The sequence below is a fragment of the Micromesistius poutassou genome (genome assembly GCF_964030765.1).
Source record: "Micromesistius poutassou genome assembly, chromosome: 12".
In the NCBI taxonomy this organism is placed as follows: Eukaryota; Metazoa; Chordata; class Actinopteri; order Gadiformes; family Gadidae; genus Micromesistius; species Micromesistius poutassou.
This window is the reverse complement of record NC_140282.1, coordinates 17779318-17801547: the sequence shown is the minus strand read 5'-3', so window position 1 is coordinate 17801547 and position 22230 is coordinate 17779318. Positions and strand designations below refer to the sequence as shown.

Sequence of the window (22230 nt, the reverse complement as noted above, 5' to 3'; positions counted from 1 at the left end):
AACTTATATAGTGTGTAACGAGATAACGAGACAATCTAATTGTGGGACAGCAGAGGCTGAATTTTATCAGAATTGGCATTGGCTTGATGCCAATGCATTTCAATGGAGCATTTGATGATGCTGTGTGAGCCTTTCCCGTAGGGCTGGAGCCCCCAAGTTGATAATCGTGTTTGTCCTTTGAGACCCTCTTTGATATAAAAGAGACCCCAGGTCTATACTGTCTTGTTACTGTCCTTGACTCATAAGTCACCTATTGCATCACTTCCTTTAGGGCTTCGGCCTCCTTATTGATCATTGTTGCATATTTTAATGCCCTTTTTCATATATGTGACACCACCACCACTGGGACGTGGCAACAATTCTCCATATCCATATGGGGAGGGGGGGGGGGTTGTTTGGTGACAGTAGGATACACCAGACATAAATAGGAAGCTCACTCAGGAGGAGAAATGACCTCTCTCACATGATAACTTAATGAATTGTTTCAAATAACCCTGCCTCGTTAAATCCAATGAGCTTGGTGTTTTGCTTTCAGGAATATGTTATTGGCTGTGTCATAACCAAATCTGTCCATGCGCATCTCTCAGAGTGAGGTAACTAGCCCCCAGACAGTGATTTTAAAAAGTCGAGTCACGTTGATTACAAAAGTAACTTATTAATTACAAGTCTAAACTGGGGAAGATAGAAAGATATTCCAAGGTGACTTTTAAATCTACCTTGGAACATTTGACTATTTCCTAGCCAGCGGAACTTAGTTTACGACAAAAACAACACAAAAGCCCAGTTGCTAGAGCCGTTATTGTAAAACTACTGCTTTTTCCGCTGTGGACCAACGTGAGACTAGTGTGAGACTGGTGTGAGACTAAGTTTAAGGGATGTGGTTAGTTTCAGTTTTTGAGGAGGTCTGCTGCAAAAATCTGAGAAATCGGATTGTTGGTTTGTCATATCCGTGCGTGCACTGTGAAGCCCACCCCCCCTTCTGACGTTCTCCTGTTGGTTTGCATTTGTTTAATATTTAATTAATGAAATATTAAAATATATATTATATATTTATAAATATAAAAAATGTTAGTTATGATATTATAAGTAGACCGTAGCTCTTATTCAATTATCGTTATAACAAGATCTACATCTGACCATTGACAATCCACCAACTACATAAAAGTAACGTAAAAGTAATGAGTAACGGTAACGAGATACTTTCCATAGAGGGTAACTAGGTAAAGTAAGGGATTACTTTTTTTCTCTCGGACCCCGAGGGCAGTAAGGGGGGGTCTGAGGTTTCTGGTCAGGGTTAGGGTTAGGGCCGGCTTTTTTCCAGAGACTCACACTTTTCACAGAGTAATCTCAAGATGCACACTGGTTGAAGGTCTAATGGATTTTCTACTTTCAACTATCATCCGGAGGCGCAGCTTTTGACCATGATAATATATATTATATTATATAGATATCTAAATATAATATGATATTATTTAGATATAGAGCTCCGGGACTCCCGCCGGAGCACCCGGAGTGTTCAGTGTTCAACTGTAAACACTAGCGCATGGTGCCGTGGCCGCAAGCTGCTCAGGGCCACACCCCCACCCTCCACCTTGACCCGCCTCTAAAAACGGCGCATTTGTGGAGAGCTCATTGTGGGACTGGCTCGTAGTGGCTGTAACTCTGCACCAAGGCTGAATTTCTTGAACGTCTTCAAGTACTGTATTAGGGGCCCACTAATACCTATATTAAAGCGTCCATAAAATAGCATGCCATGGGACCTTTAAAATAACCCTAGCACGTTAAATCAATGAGCTTGATGTTTTGCTTTCACAAAAAGGTTATAGGCTGTGTCACTACCAAATGTCTGTCACTACCAAATGTCTGTACGTCACTCTTTCAGAGTGACGTAGCCCCCAGACAGCGATTTAAAAAAAAACCCAAGTAAAGTTCATTACAAAAGTTATAACCTATTAATTACAAATCTAAACTGTGGAAAATAGAAAGATATAGGGGGCTGGTCGACTGCAACCTCCATAGCAACCATGACAGTCACGTGACGTGGACGCAGGCCCATTGAAAAGAACAGGCGTGTCACATGTTTAGAGCCGTCATTGTAATGCGTACATTCTGGTGAGAGACTGGGTTTAAGGGATGTGGTTAGTTTATGCATTGGTTTAATATTGAATTAATGAAATATTAAAATATATTGTAATGTTCTCACATACGAGGCGGAGGCAGTGTCTAATCCAACGGTTTATTCAACCAACTGTAATCAATTCAGAACGGTAGGAATATTAACTAACGGTAACTCCAAATGGTAACTCCACTCCATCGCGCAATATCAAATGCAGCTGGCTTCTTTGCTACTGATGTAGGTTGCAGAGAAACGCTGAAATGCATGCCCATAGACCTGAAGAATAAGCCCCAGCCCTCCAAAACAGCCCTCCACCCTCCCTACATGGGACTGCTTCTTTCGACAGCCCTGCACCCGCTGCTGCAGTCCAACTTGTGGTGGCACTGGCAAACATATCTGTGATTTCGGCACATTTTGCTGCGTCCACTTGTAGGCTTTCAAGCCTTTTTTTTCATAGCTTCTCTGCGCCCCCCCTTGCGCTTTTGTGGTTTATCATCCATTTGCACAGACCTCGGACACCTTCTTTCAGTCAGCTGCTTAAATGGCAAAATCTAATCTGATAACCTCGGCCAAGTGGGAGGGGCGGGCCGAAGAGGGAGGGGAAGGCTGAGAGATTTTAAAAAATAATTAAAGCTGCAAGCAGCGTTGGGCTGGACCTCGCACTCCACGCAACTCGGGCCGCGGCCACGTCACGTGCCGTCGTAACATGTGCGCTGACCAATTTTGAAGCAGATCTGATAAATTCCCTAGGAGGAGTTCATTCAAATACAAGGCGAAAAAGACCCAAAATGGCCAACTTTGACGGCACGCCACGGACACGCCCTTCAAAGTACAGTCACAAATAGCACGGTGTTCATTCAGCAACATTATTCAAGTGTACTGTCCAATTTTGAAGCAGATCCGATAAATTCCCGAGGAGGAGTTCATTCAAATGCAAGGCGAAAAAGTGAAAATGGCACCATCAAATTTTACACCAGGCCCGACAAATTTGCCAAATAAAAATGAGTTTTCATATATGTTCGGGGGGGGGGGGGGGGGAAATGCAGTTGAAGACGCTAAAAAGAATAATAATAAACATAGCAAAAACAATAGGGACCTTCCAGTTCCTGGCTCGGTCCCTAATAATCAACCAATGGGCCGCGTTTCATGTCTCACATACCGTCGCCGTCGATACAAATTATTAGTTCTTCCTCCACAGTTCGTTCTGTGGAGCACGAAATATTCGTTTCAGTTTTTGAGGAGGACATATATATAACTAGAGGAAGCACTGTACTGTCTGCACACACCCCTTCTGAAGCCTCTTTCTCTCTCGTTTCGTTTAGTCCAGCACGAAAATTGTCGGAGAAACGCTCCCATTCAAAATGCACGGGTTTACATTTCGTTCCGTGTAGCACGAAAAAAGTCGGACAATCGTGCTCTGGGACACGATTCAATAGATTAACGATTGTGCGCATGAGCACGAAATCGCGTGATTGGGTTGGAGATAGACAGTAAGGTAGTTGTTACTGCAAGACTTATGCACAATATTCAATATCATTCCTGTTGTGCTGTGAGTAAGATAACGTCATAAACTGCCCCCGATCCCCAGCCCACCCCAAATCAAACCTTTTCAAGCCAGTGTCATGCTTCCGCTTCTTTGTTTCTTTCATCTTTTCCATCCCATGGATAAATGTTTGGTTTTTGGAAACATCTTTCATGCATTAATATCTATTAATGTCATTTGGATCTGGATGATCGAGTCTAATGTAATTGTAGTAGTAGTAAAACGAGTGGACCGTCTGGTTTCCCCACATATGAGCCAGGGACATGCTCAGCCAAAACCTGACAGCACTTAACAGCCTTCTTGTTCTCGTTGGAGACATTAGACAGGCCTCGAGGAATATCGTTTCATGAACAATAACAGTATTTCTATTGATTTTCTGTCCCAGTGACTCGGTATTCATATAAAACAGAACTAGCTCAAAACGCATCTGTGTGCGCACACACACACACACACACACACACACACACACACACACACACACACACACACACACACACACACACACACACACACACACACACACACACACACACACAAACACACACACAAACAATCATACACACACACGATAAGATGAACACATACACCAAACTGATGTGCACTCACACACACACGCATACACAAACACCCACACAAATACATTAGCCAAACACACTAGCCATCTGTTATCCTGCTATTTGATGTAATTTTCTGCAGTAATGAAACAAGTCGTAGCTCAGGCACGCTGTAGACTGTGACTATAGGGAAAACCGCCTTCACCAAGCAATAATATTGAGATAGTGGAGCCCTCAACGGTTGAACTCTGCAAGGATCTGTTCGAGCTCACACCTTTAGAGCAGTGGGACTGAAATTAAAACGGTTGTTTCAACATAACAATGGCATAGCAGAATTTCCATCAGTGAAATCTATCTACTTGTGTAAATCTCTGTGTTGGCTGCATGTGTGTTCATGTACTTATTTTGGAGAGTGTAGTCTCTGACTTTCTTTGTATCTGTCATGCAGGCCAGTCTGGTATCCTGAGTGATAATGCCGACAGCAGCAGTTCGTCCACACACCACTGTACATACAGCTTAAGTGAACAGCTAAAAGCATTCCCTATTTTGAGGGTAGCAATTGCTTGGGTGTAATTCATGAGGTTGAAGTGAAGAGGTAGTGTTCAGAGTTGCAACAGTCGATGTAATGGTTCCAACGCACAGGATGAGTTACATTGGTTGTCATTGTAACAAATAATCATTACTTAAAGGAGCTATATGTAACACATTTAGTGTATATCCTAAGATGACCATATGTCATCAAAGAGTAAGGAAAAATGCTAAATATAGTTACAAGAAACCATGACGGTGTCCTACTGTATGACCGACCGTATGAGTATGGCCTAATGAATACATGATGGTAAACATTATTTGATGTCATGTCTCACAGAATTATTGGTTGAGATTGGTCTTGAACCACCAACCTCATGGTCATGAGTTTGACACAATACCACTACACTTTATAGACATATGGACTGCCAGGGGCAGATAAGAGTATATTTTGAGAAATAGAAGTCTTCAGTACGTGGAGGTATGGTGAGCTTGGTCGGTATTGTAATATGCCATTGGTATGCCTAACAAACTGGTTTTCCAAAAGAAAATATATCAAAACAATCACCAACCATTTTTCTAAAGCATACTGTGTCAAAACCCACTGTCCAATCGGACGTTTGAGAAATTATGTGTTTACCGCTTTAAGGCCGCAGTTCAGAAATGCAACTTCAAACTAACGCATCCAATTTATATTTTCAGATATAGGCTTTAAATTTAGCATGGGTATATTATGGAATCTCCTCTTAGTAGCCATATTTTCGCTGTTGATAAAATGATAAATCCCTTTAATCCCTATTAATCTCTAACTCTTTAATATGTATTTAGAAATACATATTTCTTTGTTGTCATAAACAAATATTTTTTGATTGGGTTTCACATTCCTTTTAATGCTGTTTGTGTTTGTTTCCTGAAGGTAAAATGTCTTCTGTCCTTATTTCAGGGTTATTATGTCTTTATCCAACAGCAACTACTCACTATTTCTCTTTCTTCTCGCCTGCTATCAACCTCTCGTGCTCGGTTCTACCCTATATACCTTAGTTAATTAAAAAATGAATTCCTATAAGTACTCAATGAGTGCTGCAGTTCTTTGTTCTTTGTTGCACTCAAAATGTTTGTCGTTAATCCAACTGTGATTGTGTGCTGTGATTGTTCCTCAGCCTCACAACCTCACAATACATTTTTCTATTTTTCCTCTCTCTCTCTCTCCCTCTCTATCACAGGAAGGGAGACCTGGGGGTTAGGTGGTGTGAAGATGGGGGCAGTAGGGGTCCCCCCCCGGGTCTTATCCCTGCTGGGGTTCTGCCTGTGCGTCTCGGTCGCCGTGACGTTGACCCTTAACCCCGACGACCCCAATGTGTGCAGCCACTGGGAGAGGTCAGTCCCGTTGCTTCCCCTCTTGGAACCTCCCACCTTCCGTCTCCTGGTTACTGGGGAATGAAACCGCTCATCATGACGGTGCCGTAGCCTGTGTAATGGACCCCCGTCCAAAAGTCAAGGCTTAGACTTTACTAGGGATGGGTCAGAATATTCGATTATTCGATTATTCGTTCCCGAGGGTCAAAGCCGATTTTTAACATTTGGACCGTTAACATTTTTTCCCATTCAAATAAACAAGAATTAACGGACGGAACTAATGTTGGTTCTGTAGAACTATTCGTTTTTTTTTATTATTATTAATCATGTACAGAAAAACAATATACACAATACACAAGCATAAATATTTATATATATATATATATATATATATATATATGCATACAACACAAACACTGATCACAGTTTTTTTGCGTTTAAGATATTGAGTGATTTCTTGCCGATGATCCATGGCTGCCTTTGTGAATATCGGCATCGAATAATCGATTATACGTTCATACCACCCACTGATTATTCGACCATGAAAAATGGTTATTCACATCCCTAGACTTTACCAATAATCCTAAGCGTAACGGAGAGGCTGGGGGGGGGGGTGGTTGGGCTGTACTCCAGGGAAAGAGACCTAGGGCGCTATCTTGCGCCCGGCGCAATTGACGTTCTACACCGACGCACGTGTCGTTGCTAGTTTGCACCCGGCGCAAAGCTGATTTTCCCCCGCAGCAACCTACTTTGAGCCTACTTTGAGTAGAACCGATGATCAATACTCATACATGCTCTCTCTCTCTCTCTCTCTCTCTCTCTCTCTCTCTCTCTCTCTCTCTCTCTCTGTCAAAGCTACAGTGAAATTCAATATAAAAATCAAACTGCTGTTGAGCGTACACATTAAAATACATTGTGTCATGGTGAATGTGTTTCTTGTTGGTTCATCCAGCTATGCGGTGACGGTGCAGGAGACCTACGCCCATCCTTTTGACCAGGTCTACTACACCCGCTGCACAGACATTCTGAACTGGTTCAAATGCACCCGACACAGGTACAGGCACCAACTGAAGAAGTGATCAAGTCATTACTTTTCGCCAGATTCTAATTTCCTTATCCTGCAGGGCCCTGCTGCCCTAGTGTTATTCATATATATATATATATATATATATATATATATATATAAATCATAAATATAATTGAAATTGCACCTGAAAATATTTATCCTATAGCAACCGGCCTACCCCTGGACTTAAGTCAGCTTCAGTGAGATGGTGGTTTAAGTGGTACACCAGAGAATAGGAGCCGATTCATGTGAACAGTACACACACTGGGAGGTATTGATCAGAGCATGTTCCACAAGGACCTGGGGTTTGGAAATGGGGTTTAGGACGGAACCATAGAAAGGGATGACTGTAATTGGAAAACTTGCGGACAGCTGTAGATGGTGCTCCTGGGAGGCCTCCAAACCAAGCAGCAGAGGTTGCATGCGCACACATTTGCAGCTTACATTAGTACCTCAACAGGACAACAATTGACTTGTGTGTGTTTGTGTGGGTGTGTGTGTGTGTTTATACAGGATAAGCTACAAAACTGCATACAGGAGAGGTGTGAGGACTATGTACAGGCGGCGCTCCCAGTGCTGCCCAGGCTTCTATGAGAGCGGAGACTTGTGTGTTCGTAAGTGATACAGTTCGTTCTCTTTGGTCTATCGTCTCTTTGGAGATTGGTCTATCTACAAGTTTCATCTCTCCAAGGCTATCACTACTGCAGGAAGTGCTGGGAAGTACTATAAAGTCACTTTGAGGAAAGTCATCGTGAATTTCACTGCAGCCATTTCTAATCTGTACAAACAAAAGACCACAGACAAGATTCAAATTTGAATTAACCTGAACAAAATGAAGAATGCGAGAATGTGTTGAAAAAAAAGTCTCACTCTCGGATAAAAACAGGGCACTAAAGATGGTTGTTGCCTATATGGAGTTAACATTGAGCATGCATTGCTCAATGTTAATATTTAAAATAAATTTAGTTACACAGATTGTATCCTACAAGGAACTCAATCCATCATAACATGATAAACAGAGGAGAAAACAACCTCAAAAGCATCAACACAAGAGACTAGATAATATGAAAATGTTCATAGTGCCCAAAGTGGTGCTCAAATGTTTCGAAGGCAAACTTGGGGACGATACATAGACAGACACTTGTTGTGGAAACCTTGTGGAAACACTGGTCCTTGGACCTAATATTCCTCTCTGCCAACGTATTGGATTTACCTAACTACTCTTTTTTTTGTCTCCCTTGGAAAGTGGGTATTTGGTCGAAAAAATGTTTTAGTTTAAAATAAATCTGAATTATGTCCATTGTCAAATATAGGGACTTATAGGGCCCTATCTTGCGCCCGGCGCAATTGACTTTCTACACCGACGCATGTGTCGTGGCTAGTTTGCACCCGGCGCAAAGCTGATTTTCCCCCGCAGCAACCAGGCACCACTACACTTGCGCCTGGAGAGGCGTGTCGGCGAAAAGCAGGGGCGTGTTCCGGCGCAAATGATACTTGGTGCTATTTTAGTGATCTAAAAAATGCGCCAATGCAATTGCGCCACTGACCAAAAAATACCTGGTCTATAGCGGATAGCGCAGTTGTTGTTGCTATTTTGACGTGCCATGGCAGGTCGGAACTACAACATATCCTACGCTTACACACACGTAGGCTATACACAGCACAAACATGCAAACTATTAACCTGATTTAAATATTATGATGTCAAAGATTAACGTGTGAAACTGCATAGAAATAGCGTGTGGATTGTGGAAACTTTTTTTCAATAGGGCTGCATGAATGAACATGAATGAAGTATAGTAGGCTATGGCATGCGTTAAAATAATAATAATAACAATAATACATTCGAGCAAAGTATATTCCAGGCTTCCAAAACAAAATCTAATTTTAGGGTAAATGGTTGGTTAAATGATTTGGGAAAGAACAGCTTATACAGCGGTAAGTTGTACTTTTAAATCAATGCATCTGCAAACACCGTACAGCAAACACATATGTTCTTGACACAGACATCGTGTACAAGCCCATTACTTTTAGGATTGATGAGTAATTGATCGTGAGAAGTTTTACCGCGAGTGAGTGTTTAAAAGAATGAATGAATGCGGGTGATGCTTGGTGCGCGTGTGTGTGCGCACCCATCTGTTTGAACACACACAAACTAAACACGTAACACATAATACAGTCCATGGCGATGTATATTAACGGGGGGACATGCATATTATGAAGTCGATAACGATAATGTATACAATACTGGTAACAAACGATGTTTGTTAATGTATTGCCGCATATCATTAAATAGACCCACAGTTGCTGCCGTCGAGGACTGCGTCCGCTTAAGCCTCAAGTGGAAGTTGGCGCTAGTTCTAACTGGGCTTAATCAACTAAGCGCCGCTTTCGTTAGCGACTTTGATGGAATAACCCTCGTGTCGCCGCACCGAGCATGTGCCAACATGATAAACACACTGGGAGAATAAGCAGCGTCTTAATCTTTGCATTGTTTCCCACTGGCCATGGCCTCAATGAAATTACATATTTTCATTTCATTCCATTGCATCAAGCATATTTTCCCTTATTTAGAATATGAAACTGTTTCCTATTGTAAAATGTAGGGGACCTTGACTTCAGAATCTGTGAAAGAGAAAAATATTCATTAATTGTTGTGTCATTGTAAACAAGAGCCATGAACATAAATCTTCGATATTGTAAAGAAAATGGAGTAGGAGTGAAAAACATTAGAATGAAATGAAGTATCTTTAGTACTACAGGTCATAATACTTGATCTAGCCACTCGTAAAATCAAAAAACCCAAAAATATCGACCCAAGCCTCCAGTGGCGCCAACTTCAGGTCAACATTGGGGGTCATAAATATTTTGTTCAAATGTGTTCCACCAAAAAGTAGGCTATATCACTTCTCCAAAGTCCTGCTTTCAGAATTTGAGTTTCAGAACAGTAGTTCATGAATTATTTACGCAATATTTATCTGTAATTTATTACTTTTTTCCAAATTTTGGTTGTGATGATGTATGATTTAACCGTTCCATCAATTGACAAATGCGTTTTACAAGTTTGTTACGAGTGGCGGGGCGTGCACTTATTTTCCATAAACATGCCAGAATAAATGGGAGTAGGCCTAGCTCAATTACATTTCAGTCACTCATTTAGAAATGTGCCTGTCTGGGTACATATGTCTGCCTTACGCTAACTATTTCAGACAGCTCTTTTGTTGTTCAATATTTTCACATCTAGAGTTAACTGAAGGATATCCCCCCAGGCGGTTGAACAAACCCAATAACCCAGTAAAATATTCCCCAGACTTTTTCTGTGAGTGCACACGCAGCTTTACAGTGTGTGTTAGCAAAGTGCTACGAGGAGGTCTTCTGTTGGGCTGTTTTTCTTGATCCCCCATTGGCCTGATTTAAAAGTCTCTTCATTGCTTTGTTTCATGTCTTGCCTGAAAGGCACCTCTACGGCTATATCCTCTGTGCTGTGCTCCCTGCACAGCCCTTACAGAGCCTCACTGGCTCTGTGACTCAACTTGTTCGCCTGCCTGCCTAGTCTGTCTTCCTCACCCTCTTATCTCTGCACACTAACTGAATGCAGAATTCTTATTATTAGAACCAAGATGGAAACGAATAAGTTGCTAGGTGAACAAGGTATATTGTATAACTGATTAGCATGAAACCTGCTGATTAGGGACCGAGCCAGTGAAACTGGGAAGGTCTTAGGTTATTATGGTTTTAGGTTATTATTTTATATCTATGCAAAGCACACACATTTGTGTTGACCATGTCTAAAGCATTAAACTTTCAGAATATTTTTTTGTGCGTGCATGTGTGTATGTGTAAAACAGGCTCCACCAAGCACACAAATTCATTACAGAGACACATTAAAGAACAGTCGTCAACTGTCATCAACATGAAAGCGTGCTTCAACAGACCCAGCTAAAGGGTTGACAATTGTGCTATTGTTGTTATGTGTACACAGACACATGCACTCCACATAACATTACACATGCACTTCACTGCTCCCTAAGGTTGGGTCTTTGGTGAGATATACAGTGGTGTTAATCAGTGGCAAGGCGTGAATGTACTTGGAGCATGCTACTGTACTGCAGTACTCTGTAGGTTGATTAATGACTATGCTATACGTTATCTCAATAAAGGCTGCTTCTAATGCCTATCTTATTGGCCATTAAAGGTGACGTTATTTTTTAATCTGATATAATATCGATAATGATGATGTTTTTTTCTACTTGTGGCGTGGCCAGATGCAACTGAACCCTTTTGGTGATATCACAAAATGCTTTAAATGAGAACAAAAGTGTAAACTATTTTTTTTTTACATATTTCTACATATATATGTAACCATTACTTACCAAAGTAATCAAATTTGAGCACTATGAAATGTGACTATGTAACTATAAAGAGGTGTTTTCGACTGTATGAGTTGAATGTTGTTGTGTTGATTGTGTGTCCTGTTTGTCCCTCTCAGCCATGTGTACCGAGGAGTGTGCTCACGGACGCTGCGTTTCTCCTGATACCTGCCAGTGTGAACCCGGCTGGGGGGGGCTGGACTGCTCTAGTGGTGAGTAAGCACGGGGTCACCTGTGTTCAAATCATTCACTTGGCCAGTTACACATTATCCATTAGTGTCCTGCAATTCATCTGTTCAAATTGGCCTTTTCAGTTGGAAACATTTGATGTTAAGTGATATTTTTATTGATTATTATTATTTTTTTTTTTTTCATATTTTTCATATTCTTCGTCTTTTGTCACACTTTAATCATAAAGGTTCTGCACTTCAATCATAGGTACAATCTCTTTGATTAAAAAAAAAAATGTATATGGTAAAAACTACAAAAAAACATAGCTTAATGTGGATAAATGACCTTAAAGAAAGTCAGATTGAGATGGAATTCATACCATTCGTACTCCATCATGACGACGTGCTATGGTGAGAACAGCAAGTCTAAAGGAATGTGAGAAATATTTGAAACATTTCTAAAGGGTGATGTTAATTTCAAGTAAAAATTTCAAGTCTGCAAATTTTTACACCTTAAGTGCCTGGTGGAATTTTGCATGAGTATGTACTTATATTATCGATATGCAGACACACACACACACACACACACATAAATCTAGTAAACAGCACCAAAAGCACAACGAGGAGAGAGTGTGGCGTCTCGCCCCAGTACTGAGCCACGTGTCCCGTACGTATGTATGTATGTATGACGTGTCCTACATCACGTTGTGCGTTGTGCGTGTGGTTCCGAGGCAGGCTGTGGGAGTGACTTCTGGGGCCCCCACTGCAGCAACCGCTGCCAGTGCCAGAACGGGGCCAAGTGCAACCCGATAACGGGCGCCTGCGTCTGCACCGACGGGCACCAGGGCTGGCGGTGCGAGGAGCCCTGCGAGGCCGGCTTCTACGGCAGGGCCTGCCTGCTGGACTGCCACTGCCTGAACGGCGCCACCTGTCACCACGAGACGGGCTGGTGCCTCTGCGCGCCGGGCTTCACCGGGGTCCTGTGAGTAGTCCCTTTAATGTCAGCGTTGCTTTAACGCAGTTGCTTTAACGTGGTTGCTTTAACGCGGTTAGCGCTTTCTTTCGTTCTTCTTTCGGTGCAGGAAATTGGAATCATTTGTCATTTGGCGAATAATAATAATATAGTCAATAAATATTGTATCTTTCTTTCAATAAATGATTGCCAATGGATTTTAAATCTGCTACAATGTAGCCTTTTTGAAAGCTGCACTTTCACTTTCACTTTCGTTTATTAATATTATAAATAATATATAATTCAAACTGCTGGTCTGGCATATCCATTCATAAAATATTTAATTGAAACAACCAAGTATAACCAGGTGAGGATTCAAATATATAACATATCCAATATATCATAATCATAAAACAGTATTCCAGTTGAATACCGGCTTCATGTACTAGCAGCCTTGGTCTCGCCTTTCAAAAATAACAGACAGGAGTCCTTTTCTTATTAAAATAAAAAATATATCATCTCGTAACCTACACCTGCTTTACCCTCCCTCCACACACACACACACACACACACACACACACACACACACACACACACACACACACACACACACACACACACACACACACACACACACACCCCCACCCACACACCCACCCACCCACACACACACACACACACACACACACACACACACACACACACACACACACACACACACACACACACACACACACACACACACACACACACACACACACACACACACACACACAGCTGTGAGGAGCAGTGTCCTCCAGGCAGCCATGGGGTCCAGTGTGAGCAGCGTTGTCCGTGCCAGAACGAAGGATCCTGCCACCACGTCACGGGAGAGTGCTCCTGCCCTGCTGGTTGGATTGTAAGACCATGATCACCACATGACTTCTAAAAACAGAAGGTCACTGGTTACACTTTGCAGTGGGACACATGCATGAACCATTAATGAACGTTAGGTAATGCTAGTAAATGAACTGTTTAGTAAAGAAGAATGACAGAATGTCGGACAGACACCTTCAAATAAAGTGTAACCAAAAGACTACCAAAACACTTTAAGAATTTTATAGTCAATTAGAAAGTGGGATGAACATGCCAAGTTTAAACTCTTAAGTATGTTCCTTGATGGAGGAGCATTGTAACAAAAGGCAGTTTAACCAAATTCGGATCCGACTTTGGGAACATTAAAAAGAATCCTATAATTAGACCGGAGGTTATATTGTGTGTGTGTGTGGTTAAAGGGTTCTCTGCTCTCTTCTTCCAATATCTGATCTTGGTTGTAATTTTGTAACAAGTACTTAAATGGAATTCAGTACTTAAATGGAATTCTAATGAAATAATGAAGTCAATGTATCCATCAATTAACAAAAATCATTCATCTTTATGGGTTCACACATTACAAGGCAATCACATTTTTAAAAGAATACTAAATGAAGGCAGGATGTCCCTCTTGCGTGTCTTTGGGGTCTCAAGTAAAACATATTAGAAACATGCAACAAAAGCATCAGAAAATTAAAATATATATATATATATATATACAACCAACCTACTCTGAGCTCAGTTTAGAACTTGTGCCCCCATGTTCTCTTACTCTTTACAAGCTCTGTGTTTGTACTCGAATGTTCAGGTCCATAAAGTCGTTTTTTCCCCGGCTCTGGGATTTCAAAAGAATGGTGCTATTTGAGAGCCCTTGAGAAATCCCACCGTAAATGAATTCCACCAAGTCTTCGTTTACGCGGTTCATTCTACTTTCTTTTGAGTTGGTTGTGTCATGGCCATTACGCTCGCACATCTGCCTCACAACACCAACCCGTGACGTTGGCACTTGTTGCAAAATGGAAGTGGTACATACTGGTGGACAGGAATCTGCCCTTGTCGTCATAGGGTGACCAGCTGAAGAACCTGTTGGACAGTGGGATCGCTCCCACCTCCACTGAATGACATTTGTCCGATTCTTCCTACGGGGGAATCTCCCTTTTCCATTCTAATTTAGGCCATCCGGGTGGGTCCTCATAAAAAGGTCACCTGGAACAGTCCTTAAGGCCATCCTCAATGGCCTTCATCTGATATGTCTCCATACCTGAAGAGCAGGAAAATAGAACAGACAATTATACACACACACACACACACATACACCTAGAAGTCAACTCCTCATCTAATTCGTCAGTCCAAGTTCCTTATAGGTATTCCCATGACATGATGTGAAATCACTGCACCGATCAAGTATGTTAGACATTTTTTTAGTAACTTGAATTTTAGAGTTTCAGAGTTAGTTGGAAGTTTCAGAGTTAGTTGGAAGTCTGTCTGACTTAACCTACTTATGTCTAGATAACTCCCAGTTATCTATCAACAACTTGATACCTCTGAGTTATGCAGTGTGACAACATAACCCAAGCTGCATTGAAGGTAGCGCAATTCAACAGGCTGCCTCAGAGGTACTTACTTGCCAGTGCCACCATAACTTGAATGTCCACCATTGCTAGTTATTTTAACACATTGACTGCAATTGAGCTAACCATGACTTAAGAGTTCGCTAAAAATGAATTGGCTGTCTGGAAGTTAGCTAGCGCCAACGGCTAGCCCGTTAATAGTAAACCATATCCTTGATATCAACATACTTGCCACCATAATTTGAATGTCCACCACTGATATTTATAACACATTGACTGCACTGTGCTAACCATGACTTTAAAAAGTAAAAAGAACAGCCCTAGCTTAGGTGTCTGTTCAGTCAAGAAACACAAGAAAAACCTTGACAGTTAGTTCTGGCTTTATTTCAAAGGACACGCAACTTACATTTTTAAATATTGTCAAAATACTATCAAAATCGTAAGGTCAAAATACTGTCATTAAATATCTACTTAGGCTACCTTACCAGTGTAGAGCTCACTCAATGCAGGAAGAGGGAAAGACGGAACAAGTTTAAATCTAGCAGCAGTGCTGTGATTGGCTGAAACTGTCGGCGGCAGGGAAGAAGTTAAATTTAGCAGCAGTGCTGTGATTGGCTGAAACTGTTGGGGGCGGGGAGTGCCTTCCAGGCTGCGCTGCCTTGAAGGCTCCGTTGGGGGCACAAAACACCATCGAGCGTTGACAGCTGTCTACTGAAAACATCTTTCTCCCGCCAGAGCAGCCCCTCCGCCGCCCGTCCTTATACGGCATTCCCCGCCGCGCCGCAATGAACGAATAAAGATCATAAACACGTCAGGAGAAAAAAACATTTATTTTGACAGATGTGCCCGTTAGTTACTACTTTACAACTTCGTTGATGACCCACATTTAGAAAAACATGTACTTTTAATTCAGCCTTGGGTGAAATCGAAGCGTAGTGTCTGTGTGCTTCCACCTTTAATGAATGCATGCCATGTGCACTCCCGCGGCCGGGACACAATTGTTATAGGGGGTAACTACATTCACCGGCTTCCTCCATCTTCTGCGCCACCTTTTAAAATAAATCGCTGTTTCTCTTTTTCCGACAGCGACAACAACAAGACGACTATCGTCTCCTTCTACTTCCGGCTCACGGCCCCGGGAAAAGATCTCGAGCATGCACAGAACGTAATTCAACGCATAATCCAATTTGACTCCATACGTACACGCGCGTTTAACTCTATCTAGGGGTCTTAACTCGACTATGAGTAACCCAATTCGATTCGAGTATATCTCGAAGGTGTATACATGCATCTTAGTAATCCAATCATAGTTGGACTAAGCCAATAAGTCGACTTTCTTGAGTGTCACGTAAACGCAGTTGAGTGTGTGTGTGTGTGTTTGTTTGTACATCTGTGACGGGTCACTGTGTTGTGTTCAGGGCTCAGTGTGTGCCCAGCCGTGTCCCTTCGGATCCTACGGCGTCAACTGTTCACAGGAGTGCACGTGCCGCAACGGTGGCCTCTGTGACCACGTCAGTGGTCAGTGCCAGTGCACGGCGGGCTACCTCGGAGAAAGGTATGTTGTTGCTTGATACACAATTGGGGTTCTGCTATAAAAGGATTATATAGAGGTCCAGATAAGAACCCCTGGCAGAGTTTTTGGAAATGTCTCTACTCATTGATCCATTGGGCATTTTCATCAAGAGTCAATTGAGCAACAATTTCCTATTGTTGATTTCTGTATTTTTTTTTCACAAAAAATCGACCGCCTCTATTGCACACGTTGTCTGCATGGGGAGAAAATACCTTTCAGCCTCTGTTTGGTGTTTACTCTCTTTTGCTCCTACTTTCCATCTTTCTCTCTCCATCTCTTTCTTTCCCTCTGTCATTATTTTCAATTGAGCCAAATTACCTTCATTTATTTAGGTTCTCAGACGGGTGAATTAGCCTACATGGAATCATTTCTAGACCGGGTAATTTCTCCCACATTTACACATTTTAATGGAATTAGCCAAGATAAGGGCCAGAGGAAGTGAACACTCTTTAAGTGTGACTCTAAACAGGAGCCATTTTAATTGAACAATTTGTCTATTTCTGAATGGTCTCAACACAGACGTGAAGAGAATGACGTTCACTTTGTTGCTTTCAACCATCTCATGTGTTCACAAGCTCCCCCTGTCTTGGCATGTGTTGGGCTCATTGTCATTCATAAAGATGTACTGTGTATTGCAAGACCGCTTTTAAAGGGACACTTCACCCATTTGAATTTAGCTTTGTATCGTTAGAAACCCAGTCATATTTTTTAATGGTCCTGCATCATTCCCTCACTTTCCCCTGAGACGGGAGGGCTCCATATCTACCTCTAACACTTCCTGCTTTAAATGACGCTTTTTGCGTCATTTAAAAAACTACAAGGGCTCTAAAAAACTACAAGCACTAGTTCCAGTGGGTGGGACTTAGGGGTGTATGGTATAAACAGTACAGAGAGTACACCGGTGTGAATTTGCGCTACGGTGCGCAATGATGTGGTACCAGAGACGCAGTCGTTTATTCATAATACCTTCCGGAGGCACACACAGCTTTTGGCCGTGTTCTATAAGAACACTCCGGGAGCTCCGGCGGGAGACCTGGAGCTCTATATCTAAATAATATAATATATAGACATCTATTATATGATATATATTATCACGGCCAAAAGCTGTGTGCGCCTGGATGATATTATGAATAAACGACTGCGTCGGGTTCTCCGACGTCTCTGGTCCTTCCACATCAATCTGAAGTCGTGGTTCAATCTGGACTTAGAGAGTCAAAGCCATGGCCGAGAATCAATACACTGGTCTTTTTTTTTTTTTTTTTTTTGCAAACCCGCACCCGACCAGACCCGCTATAAATTGACATAGACGCGCGACCTGCAACCAAAGGAAAATTAGACACATTAGATGGAATGCCGGGGAATTACACTAGTGGTGTTTGCCGTGGTGCTTTAGATTGCTGTGCAAAAAAAGCACATCATCCACTGTGGACGGTTTTAGTTGACACCTCTGCTCCTGAATAACATATCCAGCACCGGAGAAGTCTCGCTCGCCATTGCAAAACCCGCGACCGACCCGCGCTGTTCAGGCGTCTGACCCGACTCGCACCCGTGTCTGACACATTATTTTTCAACCGTTTCATCCAAATTGTGCGGGTCATATTAAGTGTTAACCAAAGTGTTTAAATCCAGCATGGTAATTCCTAGTCTTTTTAGGTCATTAAAATTATCAATAGTTATCGATATTGATCAATATGATCAAGTTATATCGTGATATGTCTTTCAGCTATGTTGCCCAGGCCTAGCGGCTCCTGAAAAAAATCTCAGGGCGGGCAATTTTTCTGATAATGATTCAAGTGGTGCATTAAGCAAGAGAGTATGTATCTGTTGTATGAGGTGATTAACTCATACGGAGATCCTTCTTGTGTCCACTAGATGGCAACTCCATAAACAAAAATGGTGTAGCTCCACAATTAATTATTTACATGAAGCTAATGTTGTATGATGTGAAATAGTTAAAACAGGACACAAGTATTTATTTACTGCCCTTGAAAGTATTGGCTTACAAAAGCAAAACACATAGAAATTGGCACAATAATTTTACATTCCTCAACATTGCACGAACAATGTATTTTCATACACAAAAATACATTGCACACAGCTTTTGGCCGTGATATTATATATTATGTTATACAATATAAATACCTATATATTATATATTATTATTTTATTTAGATATAGAACTCCGGGAGACAACAAACGGCAACAATCACCTTCACCATGTCATGTCATAGACACTCTCATGTAGACGCCTTAAAATAAAGTGTTACCAAATATGCTTAACAATAACTTCGGTCATAATGTTGGTACTTGCGGAGAATAATATTTTCTGAAGTGGTAACACGGTATAAAAAGTTTGAGAACCACTGCCCTGAACCTCACCTCCCCCCCTCCTCGGATGACCTTGAATAACCTCCGGTGACCTCTAACGACCTCCTCTCCTCCTCCCGTCTCAGGTGTCAGGAGGAGTGTCCCCTGGGCTCCTACGGGCACCAGTGCGCCCAGAAGTGTGACTGCCAGAACGGCGCCAGGTGCTGCCATGTCAGCGGCGCCTGCCTGTGCGAAGACGGCTTCAAGGGCCCCAGCTGCAGCGACCGCTTCTGCCCGGTGGGCCACTACGGCCTCGTCTGTGACAAGTACTGCCCGTGCCACCCTCCCAACACCGTCAGGTAACACCGTCAGCAGCAGCACCACCGGCAACAGCGGCCACCAGCTCTCTCTTTGAGTTGTTTTTTGAAGAAAATCCCTGGCCTTCTTATGTGACGCTGAGTTCTGCACACACTGCGTTACCTCCAGTTCTATGGCTGCCGTCGTTTATGAAGATTTGCAAATGCTATTCGTATATTGTTCACTTTCCCCATCTGCTCACTAATGTGATCATGTTATGCCGCTGCATCAGTCACTTTTATATATATATATATATATATATGTGTGTATATGTGAGATTCCATATTTTTTGTGTGTTTAGTTTTGTGTGCCCTGCCCATGCTCAGTTAGCCAATAGTAAAGGATTGGATATTATCCCTTGTACAGCATTGTACTCACCTGAACAGGGAGACAAGAAGAAGGTGTTTTTGTGGACACAAGAGGCACAAGTAGCAATCTTATTCTACTTATCTTTTTCCCAAATGCAGAACAAAACAAACGTGACATCCTTCATCCGAGGTGGAATATTAATAACACAAAAATGTTCTCTATTCCTCCCTCTCTGCCAGCTGTCACCCCCTGTCTGGAGAGTGTGACTGCACTGTGGGCTGGGCAGGGTTCTTCTGCAACGAGACCTGCCCATCAGGTCTCTATGGAGAGGACTGCAGGGATCCCTGTGACTGTGCCAACGGAGCCGACTGCAACGGCGTCACCGGTGCCTGCGTGTGCGCACCGGGCTACACGGTGAGCGCCGTTCATATGCACTTCATTTGTAGTTCATTTGACGTTCCTGTGTGGCTGCCTGACTTTTAAAATAATAGTTTTGTTACAAAATGTTAACTAGTGTTAATTGAACTAGTATTCAATTAACAGTAGTTTATTTTCTGACCCAAATGTAGTCCATGGGCCAACCCGTCAATCAAGCCAATCATGCCCCCCAGACATGCCGTATGTTTGAGTCTTGAAGGAAAATACCCGTCTGGTTGGTCAGACCATTGTAACTGTCTCTCCTGGGGCCCCATTTTCAACCGTACGTAAATAGTGCGTACAAACATTGCCACGCAAAGTATGGAATTTACCAAGATGTACTAATACTTAGGAATGGGTTAGACCTTTGGTTGCTCTTAGTGATGGCGGTACCAGACGTCCAGCTGAGGTAGTTGAGTGGAGGGATCGAGCTGGGGTGTGTGGTTTGACCAAGGCTTGGAGGTAGGCAGGGGCAGTTCCAGAGGGGAGCGAGGGGTGAGGAGGGAATAGAACATGGAAAATAGTTTCCTTGGGTTGGAGGCGGAGGAGTTGATTTTAGACCGGTAGTAAGTTGATTTGGCTGTTGACACAGTGGAGGTGAAATCTGAGAGAAGGTGAAGATAGTGAGATAGATCATTAGGACAGTCTGATCTCTTCCATTTCCTCTCATCTGCCCGCAACTCTGTAAGACCGCAGAGATTCGGACAGCCAAGGTGGAGGGGGTGAGGATCGTGCAGGTCTGGAGTGGAAGGGACAGAGGGGGTCCAAGGAGGAGGAGAGGGAGGATAGCATAGTGTCTGAGGCTTCCTCAGTGAGGAAAGAAAGAAAGTGTAAAGCAGGCTTAAGTAATTAGAGGCGTTTGTAAGTGGAAGGATAGGATCAGCAAGGAAAGATTAGGATTTCTCTGATGCTAGCTAGTGCAGAATGTTCATGGTCCCCAGCATATGGTTGCATTAATAACAAACTAATAACAAGTCTATCAGTGGTCCTCTACTAATTAGACAAGCACAGATACCATGTCTCTCAGTAGGGACTCAGTCCTACACTTTCCAATCCATCCACTAAACCGTTAGGCCTTAAAGCAGGCTTTAGATAAAGTTGATCTTATCACCCTTTTCAGAGGAATTAAATTTTGAATATTACGTTGAGGAGACAATGTTGAGTTCCTCATTACATGCATTTGTTGTGAGATTTGCCAGCCAACCAAATAAGAGAATTGGAGAGTTAACTAATTTTACCTACGTGCGATTGAACACATCCATATTGTACTGTACAGGTGGGTCTTCTTTTCCATTGCATCTTTGACATCTCTCTCTCTCTCTCTCTCTCTCTCTCTCTCTCTCTCTCTCTCTCTCTCTCTCTCTCTCTCTCTCTCTCTCTCTCTCTCTCTCTCTCTCTCTCTCTCTCTCTCTCTCAACAGGGAGGAGACTGCTCTCTCAGCTGTGCTCCAGGCTGCTATGGGACAAACTGCAGCTCCTCCTGTTCATGCCAGAACCATATCTCCTGCTCCCACGTTGACGGCTTCTGTTTTTGCAGAGAAGGTACTGTTGCTATCTGCCTGGCACGGTTGGTTTGGATGCTAAGCAGGGCTGGTACTTTGGATGGCTCTTGGATGGGGACTATTTGGTGCTGGTATAGGGGTTGGAGGGCCAGTAGGGGCCACTATGTTATATCCACTATGGCCAAGGATGGAGACTGTGACTTTAGGCGAAAATAAACTCTGTTGGTAAACAATGCGTAACTAGAAAACAACTGATTTATCTCCGTTGGCTCGATATTTGCAACCTCACCAATTAGAGGCCACAGAGGCTATTTTGATCCCGCCCGTTCTTCATAATCCCGCTCAGAGTGGGTATGTTTAAATATTCATGTGCCACAGAGCTTTCTTGGGAAACATGGGTAATTAAAGTGGAGAGACACATCTGAGACAGGACGAAGGGACTTTGGGAGTCATGGTCAGCCTTTTATAACCCTTATTTTTATGTTGCCCTCAAAGCTATCGAGCTACGAGAGAACAGTTCAACAAAGTTAAAGGGGTAGTTCAGGATTTTGGACATCGGGTCTCATTTCCAAGTGAGCCAGTGTGTTATTTATCATTGGAAACCGTTTTCAACACTTTTCATTCAGTCCTTCTAGTTGCAGAGATCGCTGGTGCTAGGCTAGCGCAAGTCGAGGGGAACTGCTAGCCTG

General features: G+C 42.6%; 1 protein-coding gene across 1 annotated transcript in view; it reads left to right on the top strand.

The window, feature by feature from the left end:
• Positions 1 to 5996: 5996 nt before the first annotated feature.
• The window catches only part of megf11 (multiple EGF-like-domains 11), a gene marked incomplete at both ends in the record, with an annotated part of 36271 nt that continues 20037 nt past the window's right edge, over positions 5997 to 22230 (top strand). Inside the window, 10 exons of the mRNA XM_084476039.1 lie at positions 5997 to 6118; positions 7050 to 7151; positions 7677 to 7777; positions 11652 to 11744; positions 12438 to 12684; positions 13432 to 13552; positions 16496 to 16632; positions 19104 to 19316; positions 19863 to 20037; positions 21461 to 21581. Coding sequence (XP_084332165.1) covers positions 5997 to 6118; positions 7050 to 7151; positions 7677 to 7777; positions 11652 to 11744; positions 12438 to 12684; positions 13432 to 13552; positions 16496 to 16632; positions 19104 to 19316; positions 19863 to 20037; positions 21461 to 21581 — 1432 coding nt within the window. The remainder of the gene's footprint in view (positions 6119 to 7049; positions 7152 to 7676; positions 7778 to 11651; positions 11745 to 12437; positions 12685 to 13431; positions 13553 to 16495; positions 16633 to 19103; positions 19317 to 19862; positions 20038 to 21460; positions 21582 to 22230) is intronic.